Source organism: Triticum urartu, chromosome 7, assembly GCF_003073215.2.
Source record: "Triticum urartu cultivar G1812 chromosome 7, Tu2.1, whole genome shotgun sequence".
Taxonomy (NCBI): domain Eukaryota; kingdom Viridiplantae; phylum Streptophyta; class Magnoliopsida; order Poales; family Poaceae; genus Triticum; species Triticum urartu.
This window is the reverse complement of record NC_053028.1, coordinates 505,525,425-505,548,350: the sequence shown is the minus strand read 5'-3', so window position 1 is coordinate 505,548,350 and position 22,926 is coordinate 505,525,425. Positions and strand designations below refer to the sequence as shown.

At 41.8% G+C, this 22,926-nt stretch overlaps 1 protein-coding gene across 1 annotated transcript; it reads left to right on the top strand.

The window, feature by feature from the left end:
- Positions 1-308: 308 nt before the first annotated feature.
- LOC125518814 lies at positions 309-2,821 on the top strand. The gene has a single exon (XM_048683685.1). It carries the CDS (start codon positions 418-420, stop codon positions 2,458-2,460), a length of 2,043 nt encoding a protein of 680 aa, XP_048539642.1. The 5' UTR covers positions 309-417; the 3' UTR covers positions 2,461-2,821.
- Positions 2,822-22,926: the final 20,105 nt, after the last annotated feature.

Below are 22,926 nucleotides of genomic sequence, written 5' to 3'. Positions count from 1 at the left end.
TGAATTTTCAGCGCGATCTTGCAACGATCGTCTGATTATATGATAGTACTACCCATGAATGAAAGCATGTGGTCAAGATCGATGGACGTTCACGTTCGTGTTACGTGCCCAAACCAAAGCGCCGCGTGGTTGGCTGGATGCAGCAGTACACCAGCCAAAATTGTGTGTTTTTTCTCTCTTTTTTTGAGGCAACCTCGCAAAGTTTTTTTATTTTTTGAGGGAGTTGTCCAGCGTTGCCATCCAGGCCTGCCATTTCTGCATCTGCAGGCCCAAGCCCAAAGCAGCGCACGGGGATAATAAGCTGCGACGGTTGCTCGTCTCCCCCGAGTTGCCGCACACCTCTTCCCTTCCTGAGAAATAGAACACCCAAATCCCCTCGGCGGCGCAACCCTAGCAGCACGCCGCCAGCGGCGGGCCATGGCGACCGACGGCGACATCGACATGGCCGACCTCGCCTCCCTCGACGCCCCGGCCTCTCCTGCCGCCGCCGCCGCCCCCTCCGTCCGCTTCCAACCCAACGTCAAGGGCAAGCCCAAGCCCAAACCCAAGCCGAAGCCGAAGGCCAAGCCGGCGCCCAAGCCCAAGCACAAACCAGAGCCGGAGCCGGAGCCAACACCGGAGGAGGGTGACCCCCACGCCGCGGCGGCGGCGGCGGCGGCCACGCTGCCGGAGGGCGGCGTGGACGCGATGGAGACCGACGCGGACAGGGTGGGCCCCGGCGAGGGCGCGGATGACATGGATGTCGAGGACGAGGACTTCGTGGTGCGGGAGATCGACGTCTACTTCACGCCCAAGCCCTTCGACAAGGACAGCAAGCTGTACATCATGCAGTACCCGCTGAGGCCATGCTGGCGTCCGTACGAGCTCGGTGAGGTGTGCAAGGAGGTGCGCGTGAAGCCAGGGAGCTCAAAGGTTGAGGTGGACTTGGAGGTCGACACGCAGAGCAACAACTACGACCCGGAGGTTTCTGGGTCTTTGAGGGTGACGACCCAGACGTTGTCATCATCGGAGGCGGCTGATGTGTCTGACTATGCCGTCGGGGTTCTCCGAGGCAACATGGTTCATCTGAATCATCTTGATGCGGTGATGCAGCTGCGGCCGTCAATGCCGCATCTGATTTCTGGTGCTTCGCGTACTAGGCAGCCTTTGCAACAGGTGGAAACAAATGGTGGTGGTGCTGGTGGCAAGGCTGTTCCATCCGCTAAGGGAAATCAGCACCCAGATGGTTCCAAGGACTCCCCTAAAGAACCTGAGCCATGGATTTCTCTCACTTACGAACCAGCTGGGAGTGATGTTGCAAGCAAGTACTATGCTGAGATGGTAGCAAGCGAGGGCAGGCCTATAGATTTCACAATGAGCACACATGATTATGCATTGTCATTGTGTCCCGGAGGGCCGACAGGCAGCAAGAATATTAACAGAAGCCAGGCGATCCGGGAGATGCTTTCACTGCCACTGGAAGAGCGCCTGAAGAAATGGTTTACTGAGGTGTCACAAGTGACTCGATTTGTTGCTCTAATGCATCTTGCTCCAGACTGTTCGGAGGAAGACCTTCTGGAAACTCTTCCAGTGTATGCTGATTTGGTGCGTGGTTTATGGGTCTGCCGAAGTTCTTTGTTGTATGATGATGGACTCGCTTCCAAAAGGGATCAAATTATGCTCGAGTTTACAAAAATGGAATCCATACCTGTGAAGTATGTGGAGAGACTGATCAGAGATGAGCGAACAAGGAACATGATATTGAATCCGCTGGGTAAGAGAAGGGATAAGCTTCAAGACTACAAGTTTATAGTAGCAGCAGATTCATCCTTCATAAAACGTTATTCCCATATAGTCAAGGAGCAAGAAAATGCTTGGTCGGTCCGTGCTGCAACCATGCCTGACCCCCGAGAGAAATGCAGCGCTACTGAACAAAGGAAAACCAAGAACTCAACCAAATCTAACATTCCTGTGAAAGGGCCTGATCCAGTAATGGGTAAGACCAAGGACGGCCTCGTTCAAGGAAGTGAAAACCATGTGCGCTCTGTCTTGGATAGCGTCTTCACTGCCAATAAAGTTCGCAGCTTTCCGGCCGTTGTTAGAGACTTGAGGCACTTGGCAGTAAAATATGCCTCTGACAGGAAAGATGGAGGAAGATTCCAAGCTCTGTCAAATGCTGCACAAACTTGTGTTTCTCTTTCTCGTAAAGAGCTTGATGCTTCAATACGTCTTGTTGCTGTTCCTGTCCATGATTTATATGTTCAAAAGTCCGAGGAGAAGGCTAGTGTGCGAAATTGTCTCATTAAGCTCTTCCGTGATAGAGTTCCCAATGGAACATTAAAGAAGCAGGAAATCCTTGATTGTGCTCTGAGTATCTTAAAGAGAAAAATTAGTGAGAAAGAGTACCATCAGGCTGTGTCTGAGATCTGCATCTCAAATGAAGATGGACACTTGGTATTGAAGAATGGTGAAATGCCCTGAATTCAGCCATCAGGCTGTGACTGAGTTCTGCATATCAAATGAAGATGGATACTTGGTATTGAAGAATGGTGAAATGCCCTGAATTCGATATGATGATGAACCTTATAGATGTCCAAAGTGCTTGAAGTTTACTGTAGTCACAGAAGGTGGTAAATAACTATTCTAGCATTGCACGTCGTTCTCTAAAAATAGTTGGGTGTGTTCTTAGTAATAAAGATGGGCATTGGTTGTGTAATTGGTTCATATCTGGACCACTTGCTGACAAGGTTCAAAATTCAAATCAACATTTCTAAGCACTATGTTTCTTTATTAAAACTATACCTGTGTTGTAGCTGGTCTCCGGTATTTGTTGTGTTGCTCAGGTGTTGATGTGCTGTCTTGCCATAGCAATGGCTGAAAAGTACTCCCTCCTTCCTATAATATAAGACATTTTTGACACTGGACGGAGGGATTACATCATGAGTAGGTCAACATGCAGTCTCTTCATTTTTTCATCTTTGCTACACAGCTTGCTTACATCTTTGTGTACAACGTCAATCCCAACCAGAAACATTGGGTGATACTCAAAATGTATAAAACCATTTACCTCTATTATGGTCCCAGCAAACCCTGGTGATTTGGTTTGGTTCAAGGAGAGGTAGATCTGGATTTACATTTGTTTTGGTGTGGTCTTCTTTAATTTTGTAGGAATTGCTCCAGCGGAAACACATATCAAATTCCAGGTGTATAACCATATATTGTTGTAGATTTCAGGTTGGATGGATGGTCACATGAAAGAATTGATCTGATTTTGCCATCGTTTGTCTCTGTAGAATTTTGCTCACGCTGGGCTGTGTCTATCTGTAGATTTTTGTTCATGTGTGGAAGCTGGACCGTCTATATGTACAATTTTGTTCATGCAAGAATTTTTTACTTGCACTCATTAGATCATCTTATTCTCATGTGTAGCTCAATCATTTGCCCAAATTATTGTTCTTCCATCTGGGCAATCTTTAGTTGCAGATCCATGCTTAAAATTTTATTGTGTAGATGCATGTTCACTCCCCTGTTCTGCTTGAGCCTGTTGCCTTGCCATGAAGCCCTTTGCTGCAACTTGTCACTTCACCGTCGATGACACTCTGCTGCAACCCAGCTCTGTCCAAGTACTTAAATTATTCAATTTTGTTACTATATATCTGAGCATATATATTGTAAATACGAATAGTATCATAGGCTTTTAAGAAACAGTGTTGCTATCTGTTTGACATTGGTATGGGTGTGAGTTGCTTTAGAGGTTGTTTTTCTTGAAAACATATTGGTTTACCAAATTGAGTTTTGTTTCATCATGTTTTTATACCATGCCATCAGGATTTTCAGTTGTTCTTCTGCATTACACACAATATGTCGCAGCCCTTCAGGTTTTTTGGTTGTTCTTTTGCCATACCATCTATCTGTGTGTATGTTCCTGACATATAGGCCCTGTTTGGATACTCTAACTAAGTTAGAGGCTAGAGTTATATTTTAACCCTAAATTAATCCTAAACTAACTCTAACCAAAGAGATGTTTGGATGGTATGGTTAGATTGACAATAAATATTCTTTCTTAATCATTTGATTACTTTGGACCCTATTTGGATGGGAGAGGTAACTTTTTTTACTATTTTTTTAGTGGGCCCAGAAGAACTAACCCAAATAAGCACCTCTAGTGTGGGCTAGTTTTTTGGGGTGGGTTAGATCCAACTAACCCACCATGTTTGGATACTTTTAGGTTATTTGATCCCCAACTAACTAAAACTAACTCTAACCTAGGAATCCAAACAGGGCCATAGTTTCCTTTTGTTGTGCAGATGTTCTTATATTTTCTCATGCCTTCCCCTCCTATTTTAGCTTAGTATTCTTTGGATATAACATAGCCGCTACAAAGGTCGGTACCAAGGGTGAGTGCCTCCACATTTGGAGATGATCTCATAGGATGTCCATTACTATGCTTCTTTTATTCTTTTGGTTGAATGTTGAACAAGGAAAAGAATAGTATCTGTGTTGCCTTGATAGGCACACCCATTATTTATTTCGTGCAAATTTTCTTATGTGAGTCTCTCAATATATTCCGTAATATTATGCACTGAGTATCCTGACCACTAATTCTTACTTCTTTTTTGCGGGAGACCATTAATTCTTACTAATAATAGGCTTCTTGTTTTTTTTTATTTTAGAAAATGAAAGCAAGGAATGTGTTATGGGTACACATTCTAGACAAACTATTACAAATTGGGGTAGCAAACTGGAGTAAATCAATGCGACAACACAGCTAGAGACCACTTGTATAGGAACTGCAAGTGCATAGTGTACATGGATAGGAGCAGAAAAATAAACACACCGGTCAGAAGTGTCGTTATCTAAAAAAATGGTCAGAAGTGTGACCTTATCAGCCAAACATGCATCCACATGAACCAAAGAATTGGTCAGCAGCAAATGGGTTGTATTGTTCTACTTCTATGCAATCATGACTAGAATGTGTACCTATTGTTCTACCTCTAAGAAAAGCATGACTAGAATGTGTGCTCATAGTGTACATGGATAGGAGCAGGAAAACAAACACTCTGGCCAGAAGTGCTACAAATAATAGGCTTAGTTATCGAGGTTTCTCTATGGGGTTATAAAACAAACTATTTTAGTGGCAAAACTGGTTACTATTGGTTAGCATGGTAACCTAATAACTGGTGAAGACACATCTTGGGTCCAGCTCATTTTGGACGAATGAAGCTCCAGAAATCTAAAGGCAATGTAGGTTCAGAGGCGCAGTCCTAAAACTAATCTTCCAATGGACATGTTGATTCATTCACGTGCTGTGACGAATGAACCGATTCATCAAAAAAGTCGAATGAACCGATTAGTATGTACATTGTCACGTGATCAAATGGCATGCTTTGTGGGAGTTAGATTTCTCTGATGATAGCTTTGTGTGATTTATGCAGGCATGCACAACCTAGGTAGACCTCCCTTAGAACTGTGTTTAAAATTGAAACTGGCTGTTTTTTCAGGGTCCTAACGAGTAACGCCACTTGGTTTTGTTTCGGGTGAAACTATATGCTGGCAACAAATATTCAAATGTTTCTGTTGGAGTTGTACTAATTTAATGTACGCATGTAGGAACTGGACTGGATACATTGTGTATAAAAAATCAATCCTAAGTTCAGATTAAAAAAAAAAGTGAATTGCTTATATGTGTGTATCTTATTGATTCATATGCCTATTCTTGAATTTTAAAATTGGGAAAAATCTTATGTCCAGTTTTTCTATCGGAGTTGTAGTAATTTAGAGTTTCTTATAGTCAAATGCATGGAATAGCAGAACTTTGTACGTCTCTCCCAGCCAATTGCTACGTTGGTATGTCCCTCCGGTTCCATCTTTATCACATTGTTTTGTGTTATTTCCCCATGGTTTACATGCTATATGATTATATATATTCATTGTTGTTTGGCTTGCTTATACCAGTTCTAGGTAGCTATTTTTTACACTATAGGTTCAAATACCTAAGATGTGTGTGTGTTAATTTTGTGAAGGTTTCATTTACATATATAGTTATCTGCCCTTCCCTCCTTTGTCTCTGCAGCTGAACCAACAACGCAAAAGAATACTTTTCTCTGGTTAGGTTGATTATTTGCATCTGTTTGGTTGTGGGGAGCTGAGATATAGTTTATTGTTTTCATTTTGTTCATTCGTAGATATTTGATATTGTTAGATAGACGAATGGATGAATGGACCTTGTATTGCTATGGGCCTAACAGGGCAGATAAGTACAATGTACATATGCAAATAAATCCCTATACAAGGGAGAAAACTACACTACCCTATACACAATACCATAACACTTTGACAGCCCCCCTCAAACTCAGGGTGGATCTATAACACTGAGTTTAGAAAGAAATAGCTTTGTTGAGCTCGATTTTGTGCCTTCGTGAAGAAATCTGCTAGCTGGAGCTCGAAAGGCACGAATTGAAGAGCCACCATCTAGTCCCACACCTGCGATCTCGTGTAAGAAGCATCCACACCAATATGTTTGGTGAGCTCATGCTTCACAAGATCTCGAGCAATGCTGATTGTGTTGGTGCTGTATGATGAGAGAGGGGTCGTGCGGTAGTAGAAACACCAAAATCAATAAGAAACCTGTTGGGGAATGTAGCATGCAATTTCAGAAAAAAAAAATCCTACGATCACGTAAGATCTATCTAGGAGATGCATAGCAACGAGAGGGAAAGAGTGTGTTCATGTACCCTCGTAGACCGAAAGCGGAAGCGTTAGGTTAACGCGGTTGATGTAGTCGAACGTCTTCGTGATCCAACCGATCCAAGTACCGAACGTACTTACGTACTTCTCCTCCGTGTTCAGCTCATGTTCAGCTCAATGACGTCCCTCGAACTCTTGATCCAGTAGAGGGTCGAGGGAGAGTTCCGTCAGCACGACGGTGTGGTGACGGTGATGGCGATGTGATCCGCGCAGGGCTTTGCCTAAGCACTACGACGCTATGACCGGAGGAGTAAACTGTGGAGGGGAGCACCGCACACGGCTAAGAGAATAATTGATGTGCCTTTGGGGTGCCCCCGCCCCCGTATATAAAGGAAAGGGGACGAGATGGCCGGCCAGGAGGAGGCGCGCCAAGGGGGGGAGTCCTACTAGGACTCCACTTCGCCCCCCTTCCTTCCAACGAAGAGGGGGAAAGGGGAAAGAGCGGAGAGGGAGAAGGAAAGGGGGGGGGGCGCCCCCACCCCTTGTCCAATTCGGATTGGGCAGGGGGGAGGCGCGCGCCACCTCTTGTGGCCTGCCTCCCTCTCTCCACTATGGCCCATGAGGCCCATTAACTTTCCCGGGGGTTCCGGTAACCTCCCGATACTCCGAAAAATCCCCGAACCTCTTCGAAACTATTCCGGTGTCCGTATATAACCTTCCAATATATCAATCTTTATCTCTCGACCATTTCGAGACTCCTCGTCATGTCCGTGATCTCATTCGGGACTCTGAACAAACTTCGGTCACCAAAACACACAACTCATAATACAAATCGTCATCGAACGTTAAGCGTGCGGACCCTATGGGTTCGAGAACTATGTAGACATGACCGAGACACATCTTCGGTCAATAACCAATAGCAGAACCTGTATGTTCATATTGGTTCCTACATATTCTACGAAGATCTTTGTCGGTCAAACCGCATAACAACATGCGTCATTCCCTTTGTCATCGGTATATTACTTGCCCGAGATTCGATCGTCGGTATCATCATACCTAGTTCAATCTCGTTACCGGCAAGTCTCTTTACTCGTTCCGTAATACATCATCCCGCAACTAACTCATTAGTCACATTGCCTGCAAGGCTTATAGTGATGTGCATTACCGAGAGGGCCCAGAGATACCTCTCCGATACTCGGAGTGACAAATCCTAATCTTGATCTATGCCAACCCAACAAATACCTTCGGAGACACCTGTAGAGCATCTTTATAATCACCCACTTACGTTGTGACGTTTGATATCACACAAGGTGTTTCTCCGGTATTCGGCAGTTGCATAATCTCATAGTCAGAGGAATATGTATAAGTCATGAAGAAAGCAATAGCAATAAAACTAAACGATCATTATGCTAAGCTAACGGATGGGTCTTGTCCATCACATCATTCTCTAATGATGTGATCCCGTTTATCAAATGACAACACATGTCTATGGTCAGGAAACTTAACCATCTTTGATTAACGAGCTAGTCAAGTAGAGGCATACTAGGGACACTCTGTTTTGTCTATGTATTCACACATGTACTAAGTTTCCTGTCAATACAATTCTAGTATGAATAATAAACATTTATCATGATATAAGAAAATATAAATAACAACTTTATTATTGCCTCTAGGGCATATTTCCTTTAGTCTCCCACTTGCACTAGAGTCAATAATCTAGATTACATAGTAATGATTCTAACACCCATGGAGTCTTGGTGCTGATCATGTTTTGCTCATGAAAGAGGCTTAGTCAACGGGTCTGTAACATTCAGATCCGTATGTATTTTGCAAATCTCTATGTCTCCCTCCTTGACTTGATCGCAGATGGAATTGAAGCGTCTCTTGATGTGTTTGGTTCTCTTGTGAAATCTAGATTCCTTCGCCAAGGCAATTGCTCCAGTATTGTCACAAAAGATTTTCATTGGACCCGATGCACTAGGTATTACACCTGGATCGGATATGAAGTCCTTCATCCAGACTCCTTCATTTGCTGCTTCCGAAGCAGGTATGTACTCCGCTTCACACGTAGATCCCACCACGACGCTCTGCTTGGAACTGCACCAACTTACAGCTCCACCATTCAATATAAATACATATCCGGTTTGTGACTTAGAGTCATTCGGATCAGTGTCAAAGCTTGCATCGACGTGACCATTTACGACAAGCTCTTTGTCACCTCGATAAACGAGAAACATATCCTTAGTCCTTTTCAGGTATTTCAGGATGTTTTTGACCGTTGTCCAGTGATGCACTCCTGGATTACTTTGGTACCTCCCTGCTAAACTAATAGCAAGGCACACATCAAGTCTAGTACACAACATTGCATACATGATAGAACCTATGGCCGAGGCATAGGGAATGACTTCCAGTTTCTCTCTATCTTCTGCAGTGGTCGGGCATTGAGTCTGACTCAACTTCACACCTTGTAACACATGCAAGAACCCTTTCTTTGACTGGTCCATTTTGAACTTCTTCAAAACTTTATCAAGGTATGTGCATTGTGAAAGTCCAATTAAGCGTCTTGATCTATCTCTATAGATCTTGATGCCCAATATATAAGCAGCTTCACCGAGGTCTTTCATTGAAAAATTCTTATTCAAGTATCCTTTTATGCTATCCAGAAATTCTATATTATTTCCAATCAACAATATGTCATCCACATATAATATTAGAAATGCTACAGAGCTCCCACTCACTTTCTTGTAAATACAGACTTCTCCAAAAGTCTGTATAAAACCATATGCTTTGATCACACTATCAAAGCGTATATTCCAACTCCGAGAGACTTGCACCAGTCCATAAATGGATCACTGGAGCTTGCACACTTTTTTAGCACCTTTAGGATCGAGAAAACCTTCTGGTTGCATCATATACAACTCTTCTTTAAGAAATCCATTAAGGAATGCAGTTTTGACATCCATTTGCTAAATTACATAATCATAAAGTGCGGCAAATGCTAACATGATTCGGACAGACTTAAGCATCGCTATGGGTGAGAAGGTCTCATCGTAGTCAACTCCTTGAACTTGTCAAGAACCTTTCGCAACAAGTCAAGCTTTGTAGAAAGTAACATTACCGCCAGCGTCAGTCTTCTTCTTGAAGATCCATTTATTCTCTATGGCTTGCCGATCATCGGGCAAGTCAACCAAAGTCCACACTTTGTTCTCATACATGGATCCCATCTCAGATTTCATGGCCTCAAACCATTTCGTAGAATCTGGGCTCATCATCGCTTCCTCATAGTTCATAGGTTCGCCATGGTCAAGTAACATGACCTCTAGAACAGGATTACCGTACCACTCTGGTGTGGACCATACTCTGGTTGACCTACGAGGTTCGGTATTCACTTGATCTGAAGTTTCATGATCATAATCATTAGCTTCCTCACTAATTGGTGTAGGAATCACTGGAACTGATTTCTGTTATGAACTACTTTCCAATTCGGGAGAAGGTACAATTACCTCATCAAGTTCCACTTTCCTCCCACTCACTTCTTTCGAGAGAAACTCCTTCTCTAGAAAGGATCCATTCTTAGCAACGGATATCTTGCGTTCGAATCTGTGATAGAAGGTGTACCCAACAGTTTCCTTTGGGTATCCTATGAAGACACATTTCTCCGATTTGGGTTCGAGCTTATCAGGTTGAAGCTTTTTCACATAAGCATCGTAGCCCCAAACTTTAAGAAATGACAGCTTAGGTTTCTTGCTAAACCACAGTTCATATGGTGTCGTCTCAACGGATTTAGATGGTGCCCTATTTAACATGAATGCAACCGTCTCTAAAGCATAACCCCAAAACGATAGCGGTAAATCGGTAAGAGACATCATAGATCGCACCATATCTAATAAGGTACGATTACGACGTTCGGGCACACCATCACGCTGTGGCGTTCCAGGTGGCGTGAGTTGCGAAACTATTCCATATTGTTTCAAATGAAGACCAAACTCATAACTCAAATATTCACCTCCACGATTAGATCGTAGAAACTTTATTTTCTTGTTACGGTGATTTTCCACTTCACTCTGAAATTCTTTGAAGTTTTCAAATGTTTCAGACTTCTATTTCATTAAGTAGATATACCCATATCTGCTCAAATCGTCTGTGAAGGTCAGAAAATAACGATACCCGATGCGAGCCTCAACACTCATCGGACCACATACATCAGTATGTATTATTTCCAATAAGTCAGTGGCTCGCTCCATTGTTCCGGAGAACGGAGTCTTAGTCATCTTTCCCATGAGGCATGGTTCGCAAGCATCAAGTGATTCCAAAAGTCCATCAGCATGGAGTTTCTTCATGCGCTTTACACCAATATGACCTTAAACGACAGTGCCACAAATAAGTTGCACTATCATTATAAACTTTGCATCCTTTGGCTTCAATATTATGAATATGTGTATCACTACAATCGAGATTCAACAAAAATAGACCACTCATCAAGGGTGCATGACCATAAAAGATATTACTCATATAAATAGAACAACCATTATTCTCTGATTTAAATGAATAATCGTCTCGCATCAAACAAGATCCAGATATAATGTTCATGCTCAACGTTGGCACCAAATGACAATTATTCAGGTCTAAAACTAATCCTGACGGTAGATGTAGAGGTAGCGTGCCGACGGCGATCACATCAACCTCGGAACCATTTCCGACGCGCATCATCACCTCGTCCTTAGCCAATCTTTGTTTAATCTGTAGCCCATGTTTCGAGTTGCAAATATGAGCATCAGAACCAGTATCAAATACCCAGGCGCTACTATGAGCATTAGTAAGGTACACATCAATAACATGTATATCAAATATACTTTTCACTTTGCCATCCTTCTTATCAGCCAAATACTTGGGGCAGTTCCGCTTCTAGTGACCAGTCCCTTTGCAGTAGAAGCACTCAGTTTCAGGCTCAGGTCCAGACTTGGGCTTCTTCCCTTGAGCAGCAACTTGCTTGCTATTCTTCTTGAAGTTCCCCTTCTTCCCTTTGCCCTTTTTCTTGAAACTAGTGGTCTTGTTAACCATCAACACTTGATGCTTCTTGATTTCTACCTCCGCAGCCTTTAGCATCGCGAAGAGCTTGGGAATTGTCTTTTCCATCCCTTGCATATTATAGTTCATCGCGAAGCCTTTATAGCTTGGTGGCAGTGATTGAAGAACTCTGTCAATGACACTGTCATCAGGAAGATTAACTCCCAACTAAGTCAAGTGGTTATGGTACCCATACATTCTGAGTATGTGTTCACTGACAGAACTATTCTCCTCCATTTTGCAGTTGTAGAACTTGTTGAAGACTTCATATCTCTCAACTCGGACATTTGCTTGAAATATTAACTACAACTCCTGGAACATCTCATATGCTCCATGACGTCCAAAACGTCTTTGAAGTCCTGATTCTAAGCTGTAAAGCATGGCACACTGAACTATCGAGTAGTCATTAGCTTTAGTCTGCCAGACGTTCATAACGTCCGGAGTTGCCCCTGCAGTGGGTCTTGCACCTAGCGGTGCTTCCAGGATGTAATTCTTATGTGCAGCAATGAGGATAAACCTCAAGTTACGGACCTAGTCCGTGTAGTTGCTACCATCATCTTTCAACTTAGCTTTCTCTAGGAACGCATTAAAATTCAAGGGAACGGTAGCACGGGCCATTGATCTACAACAACATAAATATGGAAAAACTATCAGGACTAAGTTCATGATAAATTAAAGTTCAATTAGTCATATTACTTAAGAACTCCCACTTAGATAGACATCCCTCTAGTCATCTAAATGATCACGTGATCCATATCAACTAAACCATGTCCGATCATCACGTGAGATGGAGTAGTTTTCAATGGTGAACATCTCTATGTTGATCATATCTACTATATGATTCACGTTCGACCTTTCGGTCTCAGTGTTCCAACGCCATATCTGCATATTCTAGGCTCGTCAAGTTTAACCCGAGTATTGCACGTGCAAAACTGTCTTGCACCCGTTGTATGTGAACGTAGAGCTTATCACACCCGATCATCACGTGGTGTCTCGGCACGATGAACTATAGCAATGGTGCATACTCAGGGAGAACACTTATACCTTGAAATTTAGTGAGGGATCATCTTATAATGCTACCTCCGTACTAAGCAAAATAAGATGCATAAAATATAAACATCACATGCAATCAAAATATGTGACATGATATGGTCATCATAATCTTGCCCTTTGATCTCCATCTCCAAAGCACCATCATGATCTCCATCGTCACTGATAACCCACAAGTATAGAGGATCGCAACAGTTTTCGAGCGTAGAGTATTCAACCCAAATTTATTGATTCGACACAAGGGAAGCCAAAGAATATTCTCAAGTATTTGCAGCTGAGTTGTCAATTCAACCACACCTGGATAACTTAGTATCTGCAGCAAGGTGTTTAGTATTAAAGTAATATGATAGTAGTGGTAATGGTGGCAAAAAGTGACGGCAGCAAAAGTAATACTTTTGGGTTTTACAGTGATGGTAACGGTAGCAACGGAAAAGTAAATAAGCGAAGAACAATATATGGAAAGCTCGTAGGCAATGGATCGGTGATGGAGAATTATGTCGGATGCGATCGATCATGTAATAGTCATAACATAGGGTGACACAGAACTAGCTCCAGTTTATCAATGTAATGTAGGCATGTATTCCGAATATAGTCATACATGCTTATGGAAAAGAACTTACATGACATCTTTTGTCCTACCCTCCCGTGGCAGCGGGGTCCTATTGGAAACTAAGGGATATTAAGGCCTCCTTTTAATAGAGTACCAGACCAAAGCATTAACACATAGTGAATACATGAACTCCTCAAACTACGGTCATCACCGGTAATGATCCTGATTATTGTCACTTCGGGGTTAACGGATCATAACACATAATAGGTGACTATAGACTTGCAAGATAGGATCAAGAACTCTCATATATTGATGAAAACATAATAGGTTCAGATCTGAAATCATGGCACTCGGGCCCTAGTGACAAGCATTAAGCATAGCAAAGTCATAACAACATCAATCTCAGAACATAGTGGATACTAGGGATCAAACCCTAACAAAACTAACTCGATTACATGATAAATCTCATCCAACCCATCACCGTCCAGCAAGCCCACGATGGAGTTACTCACGCACGGCGGTGAGCATCATGAAATTGGTGATGGAGGAAGGTTGATGATGACGATGGCGACGAATTCCCCTCTCCGGAGCCCCGAACGGACTCCAAATCAGCCCTCCCAAGAGAGTTTAGGGCTTGGCGGTGGCTCCGTATCATAAAACATGATGAATCCTTCTCTCTGATTTGTCTCTCCCCGAACACGAATATATGGAGTTGGAGTTGAGGTCGGTGGAGCGTCAGGGGGCCCACGAGGTAGGGGGCGTGCCCAGTGGGGGTAGGCACGCCCCCACCCTCGTGGGCAGGGTGTGGGCCCCCTAACATGGATTCTTCTTCCAGTATTTTTTATATATTCCAAAAATAATCTCCGTTGATTTTCAGGTCATTCCGAGAACTTTTATTTTTGCACAAAAATAACACCATGGCAATTCTGCTGAAAACAGCGTCAGTCCGGGTTAGTTCCATTCAAATCACGCAAGTTAGAGTCCAAAACAAGGGAAAAGTGTTTGGAAATGTAGATACGACGGAGATGTATCAACTCCCCCAAGCTTAAACCTTCGCTTGTCCTCAAGCAATTCAGTTGATAAACTGAAAGTGATAAAGAAAAAAATTTACAAACTCTGTTTGCTCTTGTTGTTGTAAATATGTAAAGCCAGTATTCAAGTTTTCAACAAAGATTATGAACTAACCATATTCACAATAACATTTAGGTCTCATGTTTACTCATATCAATGGCATAATCAACTAGCGATCAATAATAACAAATCTCGGATGACAACACTTTCTCAAAACAATCATGATATGATATAACAAGATGGTATCTCGCTAGCCCTTTTTGAGACCGCAAAACATAAATGCAGAGCACCTTTAAAGATCAAGGACTGACTAGACATTGTAATTCATGGTAAAAGAGATCCAGTCACAGTCATACTCAATGTAAACTAACAATAATGGATGCAAATGACAGCGGTGCTCTCCAACTGGTGCTTATTAATAAGAGGATGATGACTCAACATAAAAGTAAATGGATAGGCCCTTCACAAAGGGAAGCAGAGATTTGTAGAGGTGTCAGAGCTCGGTTTTGAAATAGATATGAATAATATTTTGAGCGGTATACTTTCATTGTCAACATAACAACCGAGAGATCTCGATATCTTCCATGCTACACATATTATAGGCGGTTTCCAAGCAGAATGTTAAAGTTTATACCCCCACCACCAACAAGCATCAATCCATGGCTTGCCCGAAACAACGGGTGCCTCCAACTAACAACAATCCTGGGGGAGTTTTGTTTGAAATTATTTTGATTTGATTTGCTTAAAGCATGGGACTGGGCATCCCGATGACCAGCCATTTTGCCATGAGTGAGGAGCGGAGTCCACTCCTCTTGAGAATAACCCGCCTAGCATGGAGGATACAGACAACCCTAGTTGATACATGAGCTATTCGAGCATACAAAACAGAATGTTTATTTGAAGGTTTAGAGTTTGGCACATACAAATTTACTTGGAACGGCAGGTAGATACCGTATATAGGTAGGTATGGTGGACTCATATGGAACAACTTTGGGGTTTATGGAGTTGGATGCACAAGCAGTATTGCCACTTAGTACAAGTGAAGGCTAGAAAAAGACTGGGAAGCGACCAGCTAGAGAGCGACAACAGTCATGAACATGCATTAAAATTAATCAACACTGAATGCAAGCATGAGTAGGATATAATGCACCATGAACATAAATATCGTGGAGGCTATGTTGATTTTGTTTCAACTACATGCGTGAACATGTGCCAAGTCAAGCCACTCGAATCGTTCAAAGGAGGATACCATCCTATCATACCACATCACAACCATTTTAATAGCATGTTGGCACGCAAGGTAAACCATTATGAACTCCTAGCTAATTAAGCATGGCATAAGAAACTACAATCTCTAATTGTCATTGCAAACATGTTTCTTTCGTAATAGGCTGAATCAGGAACGATGGACTAATCATATTTACAAAAACAAGAGAGGTCGAGTTCATACCAGCTTTTCTCATCTCAACCAGTTCATCATATATCATCATTATTGCCTTTCACTTGCACGACCGAATAGTGTGGATAATAATAATAGTGCACGTGCATTGGACTAAGCTAGAATCTGCAAGCATTCAATTCAAGAGAGAAGACAAGGTAATATGGGCTCTTTGTTAGATCAACAATAATGCATACGAGAGCCACTCAACATTTTCATTATGGTCTTCTCCTCTCGACCCCCAAAGAAAAGAAACAAAACTATTTACACGGGAAAGCTCCCAACAAGAAAAAGAAGAACGAGAAATCCTTTTGGGTTTTCTTTTTAATTACTACTACTACAGGCATGGAAAGTAAACTAACTAAAAGCTACAACTAATTTTTTTAGTTTTTCTTAAGGTTTATTAAGGCACACAAGAAGAAAGCTAAAAAGGAAATAAACTATCATGGATGATACAATGAAAAAGTATGAGCACCGAAAACTAGCATGAGTGTGTGAACATGAATGTAATGTTGGTGAGAAATACGTACTCCCCCAAGCTTAGGCTTTTGGCCTAAGTTGGTCTATGCCCATGGATGGCCTGGTGGATATCCAAAGTTGAAGCTGGGGTCGTACTAAGATGCATCAGCTATTGCCTGACGAGCTGCAGCTTGGAGGCAAGCTGCCTCCGTCCTCCTCTCATACTCGGTCGCCTCCTCCTTGGTTATAACATATCTCCCTTTTGCCCGAAAGTCAAAGAAGGTAGGAGCAGGGAGAGCGACGTGATATGTGCGTCGTTTGTCAAAGATTAGTCGGTACTGGAGAAACTGATTGTTCCTCTCAACAAACTGATGACGAACCATGGCATTATAATCTAAATAAACAGGAGGCAACTCAATATCATCTCCACGTATGGGTATCTCAAGAAAATCAGCTAAACGACTTGCGTAAATTCCACCAAAGAAATCTTCATTAATTTTGTTATTATGCAACCTGCGTGCAACAATGGCCCTCAAGTTATATTGTCTATCTCCTAATACAGCACTCTTGAGAACACTAAGATCTGGCACACACATGTGACATGTCTCATCCTTACCATTTATGCATCTACCTATAAAGAGAGCAAAATAATGTATAACAGGAAAATGAATGCTCCCTATGGTAGCTTGCGTGATTTCCCTAGATTCCCCCACAGTTATACTAGCAAGGAAGTCTCTATATTCAGATTTGCGAGGTTCACTAACATTACCCCACTGTGGGAGTTTACAAGCAGTGTTAAAATCTTCTAAGTCCATGGTATAAGATTTATCATAAAGATCAAACAGGACAGTTTGAGAATTGCGTGCTGATGAAAATTCAAACCTTCTCACAAAGGAATCAGTGAGGTAGTGGTACTGACGGCACTTATCTGCCATGAAGCTCTCAAGATTGGCATATGCACATATGCTTCAAATTCCTCCTTGATTCCTGCTCGGACCATGAAGTCCTCTCCGACGGCCATTCACAAGGCCGCACTTGAGCATCCATTGGTGGTTCATTGTCCGGCCCGCGTATTGCGGGCCTGGGTCCTTGCTTCCTTGAGGAACCACCTTGGTACATTTTCCTAAACATATTTCTTCCTCTGAAAAATTTCTGATTTTTTTAGTAACTTAAAAATAAAAGTGAACCAAACTCAACAAAATTGATAGCAACTACTCCTACAAGTGCCTAGAGGCCCTATCATGCATTAAAACTACTTTTGACCACATAAATTTGACATGCAAGCTCAAGAACAGGGTCACCTAAGCAGCAAAAATTTGCAATAAATAAAGCACTAGAACAAAAACTAATTGGACCATTGGAGGAGTCACATACCAAAGAACAATCCCCCAAAGCAGTTTTGTGAATGGAGCTTTGAGCTAGGAGATCGAAAATGGCAGCAAGATGAGCTAGAACTCGTGCTTGAGCTGGTTGGTGATTTTTTTGGGAGAAAGAAGGAGTGTGTGGTGGCTGGAATAAGTGGAGGGAGGCCACCAGGGGCCCACGAGGCGAGGGGCGCGCCCTGGACCCTCGTGGCCAGGTGCTGGCTCCCCCTGATGTGTTCTTAGTGCCAAATATTCTCAAATATTCTAGAAAAAATATATTAAATTTTCAGGGCATTTGGAGAACTTTTATTTTTGAGGTATTTTTTATTGCACGGATAATTCAGAAAACTGACAGAAATTACTATTTTTGCTTTATTTAATATAAATAACAGAAAGTAAAAAGAGGGTACAGAGAGTTGTGTTTTCTAAATTCACCCATCTCATGTTCTTCAAAAGGAATCCACTAACAAGGTTGATCAAGTCTTGTTAACAAACTCATTCCGAATTGCATGAAACCGAAGAATTTTTGAATAACACTAGGTTACCTCAACGGGGATATGCACGTCCCCAACAATAAGAATATCATGTTTCTTCTTGACAGTAGGAAGAGGAAATTCAAAACCTCCAAAAATAATCGATGAAAATTTTCCAATAGAATTGATACTGTGGACTTGAGGTTGTTTCCTCGGGAAGTGTACCATGTTCTCATTACCATTAACATGAAAAGTGACATTGCCTTTGTTGCAATCAATAACAGCCCCTGCAATATTCAAAAAGGGTCTTCCGAGAATAATAGACATACTATCGTCCTCGGGAATATCAAGAATAACAAAGTCCGTTAGAATAGTAATGTTTGCAACCACAACAGGCACATCCTCACAAATACCGACATGTATAGCAGTTGATTTGTCAGCCATTTGCAAAGATATTTCAGTAGGTGTCAACTTATTCAAATCAAGTCTACGGTATAAAGAGAGAGGCATAACACTAACACCGGCTCTAAGATCACATAAAGCAGTTTTAACATAGTTTCTTTTAATGGAGCATGGTATAGTTGGTACTTCGGGGTCTCCAAGTTCCTTAGGTATTCCACCCTTAGAGGTATAATTCGCAAGCATGGTGGAGATTTCAGCTTCCGGTATCTTTCTTTTATTTGTAACAATATCTTTCATGAATTCAACATAAGGATTCATTTTAAGCATGTCAGTCAAACGCATACGCAAAAAGATAGGTCTAATCATTTCAGCAAAGCGCTCAAAATCCTCATCATCCTTTTTCTTGGATGGTTTAGGAGGAAAGGGTATGGGTTTCTGAACCCATGGTTCTCTTTCTTTACCGTGCTTCCTAGCAACAAAGTCTCTCCTATCATAACGTTGATTCTTTGATTATGGGTTATCAAGATAAACAGCAGGTTCAATCTCTACATCATTATCATTACTAGGTTGATCATCAACATGAACATCATCATTAACATTATCACTAGGTTCATGTTCATTACCAGATTGTGTTTCAGCATCAGAAATATAAATATCACTGGGATTCTCAGGTGTGTCAATAACAGGTTCACTAGAAGCATGCAAAGTCCTATCATTTTTCTTTCTCTTCCTTTTAGAAGGACTAGGTGCATCTATAGTAGTTCTCTGAGAATCTTGCTCAATTCTCTTAGGGTGGCCCTCAGGATACAAAGGCTCCTGAGTCATTTTACCACCTCTAGTCATAACTCTAACAACATTATCATTCTTATTGTTTAATTCATTGAGCAAATCATTCTGAGCTTTAAGTACTTGTTCTACTTGAGTGGTAACCATAGAAGCATGTTTACTAATAAGTTTAAGTTCACCTTTAACACTATCCATATAATCACTCATGTGTTCAATCATATAAGCATTATGTTTCAATTATCTACCAACATAAGCATTGAAGTTTTCTTGTTTAACAATAAAACCATCAAACACATCTAAGCATTGGCTAGCAAACTTAATAGGCGGGATTTCAGCTTTATCATATCTATAGAGAATTTACCTTTACCACCTGTGTCGGGTTATCAAGACCATGTATTTCTTCAATAGGTGGTAAATTAAGACCATGTATTTCTTCAACAGGCGGTAAATTCTTAACATCATCAGTTTTAATACTTTTTTCTTTCATAGATTTCTTTGCCTCTTGCATATCTTCAGGACTGAGAAATAGAATGCCCCTTTTCTTCGTAGTTGGATTAGGAGTTGGTTCAGGAAGTGTCCAATTATTTTCATTAGTCAACATATTATTCAATAGCAATTCAGCTTTATCAACAGTTCTTTCCCTGAAAACACAACCAACACAACTATCCAGGTAATCTCTGGAAGCATCGGTTAGTCCATTATAAAAGATATCAAGTATTTCATTTTTCTTGAGAGGATGATCAGGCAAAGCATTAAGTAATCGGAGAAGCCTCCCCCAAGCTTGTGGGAGACTCTCTTCTTCAATTTGCACAAAATTATATATTTCCCTTAAAGCAGCTTGTTTCTTATGAGCGGGGAAATATTTAGCAGAGAAGTAATAAATCATATCCTGGGGACTACGCACACAACCAGGATCAAGAGAATTAAACCATGTTTTAGCATCACCCTTTAATGAGAACGGAAATAACTTAAGGATATAATAATAGCGAGTTTTCTCATCATTAATGAACAGGGTGGCTATATCATTTAATTTAGTAAGATGTGCCACAACAGTTTCAGATTCATAGCCATAAAAAGGATCAGATTCAACCAAAGTAATTATCTCAGGATCGACAGAGAAATCATAATCCTTATCAATAATAAAGATAGGTGAAGTAGCAAAAGGAGGGTCATATTTCATTCTAGCATTCAAAGACTTTTCTTTAAGCTTGGCTTATAATTTCTTAAGATCAGATCTATCATTGCAAGCTAAGAAATCTCTAGCAGTTTCTTCATCCATAACATAACCCTCAGGAACCACATGCAATTCATATCTAGGGGGAGAATCTTCATCATCACTTTCATCAATATTATTAGTTTCAATAATTTTATTCTCTCTAGCCCTAGCAAGTTGTTCATCGAGAAATTCACCTAGTGGTATAGTAGTATCAAGCATAGAAGTAGTTTCATCATAAGTATCATGCAAAGCAGAAGTGGCATCATCAATAACATGAGACCTATCAGAATCAACAGCATGTGTAGGTGTCGCAAGTTTACTCATAACAGAAGGTGAATCAAGTGCAGAGCTAGATGGCAGTTCCTTACCTCCCCTCGTAGTTGAGGGATAGATCTTGGTTCTTTGATCTTTCAAGTTTGTCGTGGAAACGTCACGACAGATGTCCTAGTGTGAGGACTTAGTCGTGAGGCCAACGCATCTATGCGGTAGCTTGAAGGGGTTGATCAGAATTGAGAGACGCAACACGCAAGATGAAAACTTAGACAGCTTCGGGCCCCGGGAAACATCGTCCGGTAATAGCCCTACATGCTGTTTGTGGCTAGATCTCATTATGCTCATGAGAGAGTCGCCGCATAAGCCGGCTACCCCTTTGTGTCTAGCCCTAGAGATTAGTGCTTGTTGCTTGTCCCTCTTTTGGGGAGCCCTGACCCTCCTTATATATGTTGAAGGGGTGGGTTACATGACTAGTCCTAGTAGAATTAGGATTACTCTATTACAAGTGTAGTCCTAGTCTTGCTTCCTTTGTAGGAGAATATTCCTTATGTCTTCCTCTTAAGCCGGCCCACCATCACATGAACCGCCCTTCTGGGCCTTGGGACTTCTTATCCATCTGACCCGCCATTGGGGTCATCAATAAGTCACCAAATACTCGCCGAGTCTCTGTGAGCCGCCAAGTCCGCCCGGGTCATACTGCGGGGTATATCCTCGACATTAGCTCCCAGTTTAATTTGGATTTATCCATGTTAAACTGATCCTGCAACATAAACACAAGAACAGACTTGACAGGTTGTGCTTCGGGTTAAGAATTCTTGTAAGCCGGCACCTGATCCTCCTTAATTCCTTGTCATTTCCTTCTTCTAGAAAAATCCGGGTCAATAGACCAGCTTCATAATCAATTTGCTGACATTGGTTTCTTGATATTCAGTCGGCTTGAAGATGTAGAACTTGCCGGTTTATCATTGCCAAAATTGCCGGGTTATAAAAACTGATGATTTTGGGTTATGACTGTTATACACACCGGGTCATGATTGTTGCCAACGCCGGGTCACACAATTAATCTTCCTGATTTGCTGAAAACTGAGAATTTGAAGACGTTCCTCCTTTATATGCATATTACCTGTAGCCCCCAAGTCTTAGGATGAGAACATAGTTGCCGGGTTGTCATGCTTGCAGCAACCTGGCACTTGAAATTTCCTTATGCTCATAAAAACATCAACCAGTGTAGCCCCCAAGGCCCGGGTCATTATACAATAATGAGCAGGGATTTTGTAGATATAACCATGTAAACTTGAACATCAACATGTAGCCCCCAAGGGCCGGCTTAGTAAGATAATACTGAGCTGGGACTTCGTATATAATTTATTGATAATAACATCATATAATATAATCTCCACCATGGGGCTTGAACCCACGTCCACGAGGTTAAGAGCTTTGTACTCTACCAACTGAATAGTGGATCGTTCAATATAATAGATTAATGCTTGTGTACCCTGAATTTTTGACAGGAGCAATTGGTAGCCCCCAAGGGCCAACTCATTACGATGTGATGAGTCGGGTCTTCAATAAGGTGAGCAAACAATGACTTTGCATTAGCCCCCAAGTGTCATGGTGCATGCTTGCAGCGACATGAGACTTGTGTATTTGATGTAATCCCAACTTGAATAATGTAGCCCCCAAGTGCCGGGTCGTATGAATAAATCATATCCATTGATAAAATAATAGCCATTACGCCAAAGCGACTTTGAATACCTCATATGTTGATAAGTAAACCCGGAGTTTAAATACCCGGCGGCTCTTGGCCGATGACGATTTAATACGCCTCCATTGTAAACCGGAATTTTTATAACCCGGCGGCTTATAGCCTTTGAGAAAATCAAGAATTGATAACCCTTTTGAGACACCAATTTCAATCTTTGATGATGGGCTGAAACTTAATCATTTATGTAAGTCATAGCTCTGTAAATCCTGCACAGAGTTTAAACAACATATGCCCTGGTGACTTAATGTCAATAGCCAGGGCGGGTAACCACCCAAATGTAGTCTTATCCTGCACACAAGTAGATCACAAGATCCCTTGGCGGTTTACCGCAGTGCGGGTCATAATA

Coding starts and splice junctions, on each gene's coding strand:
- LOC125518814 (XM_048683685.1), top strand. CDS start 418: ATGGCGACCGACGGCGACATCGACATGGCCGACCTCGCCTCCCTCGAC.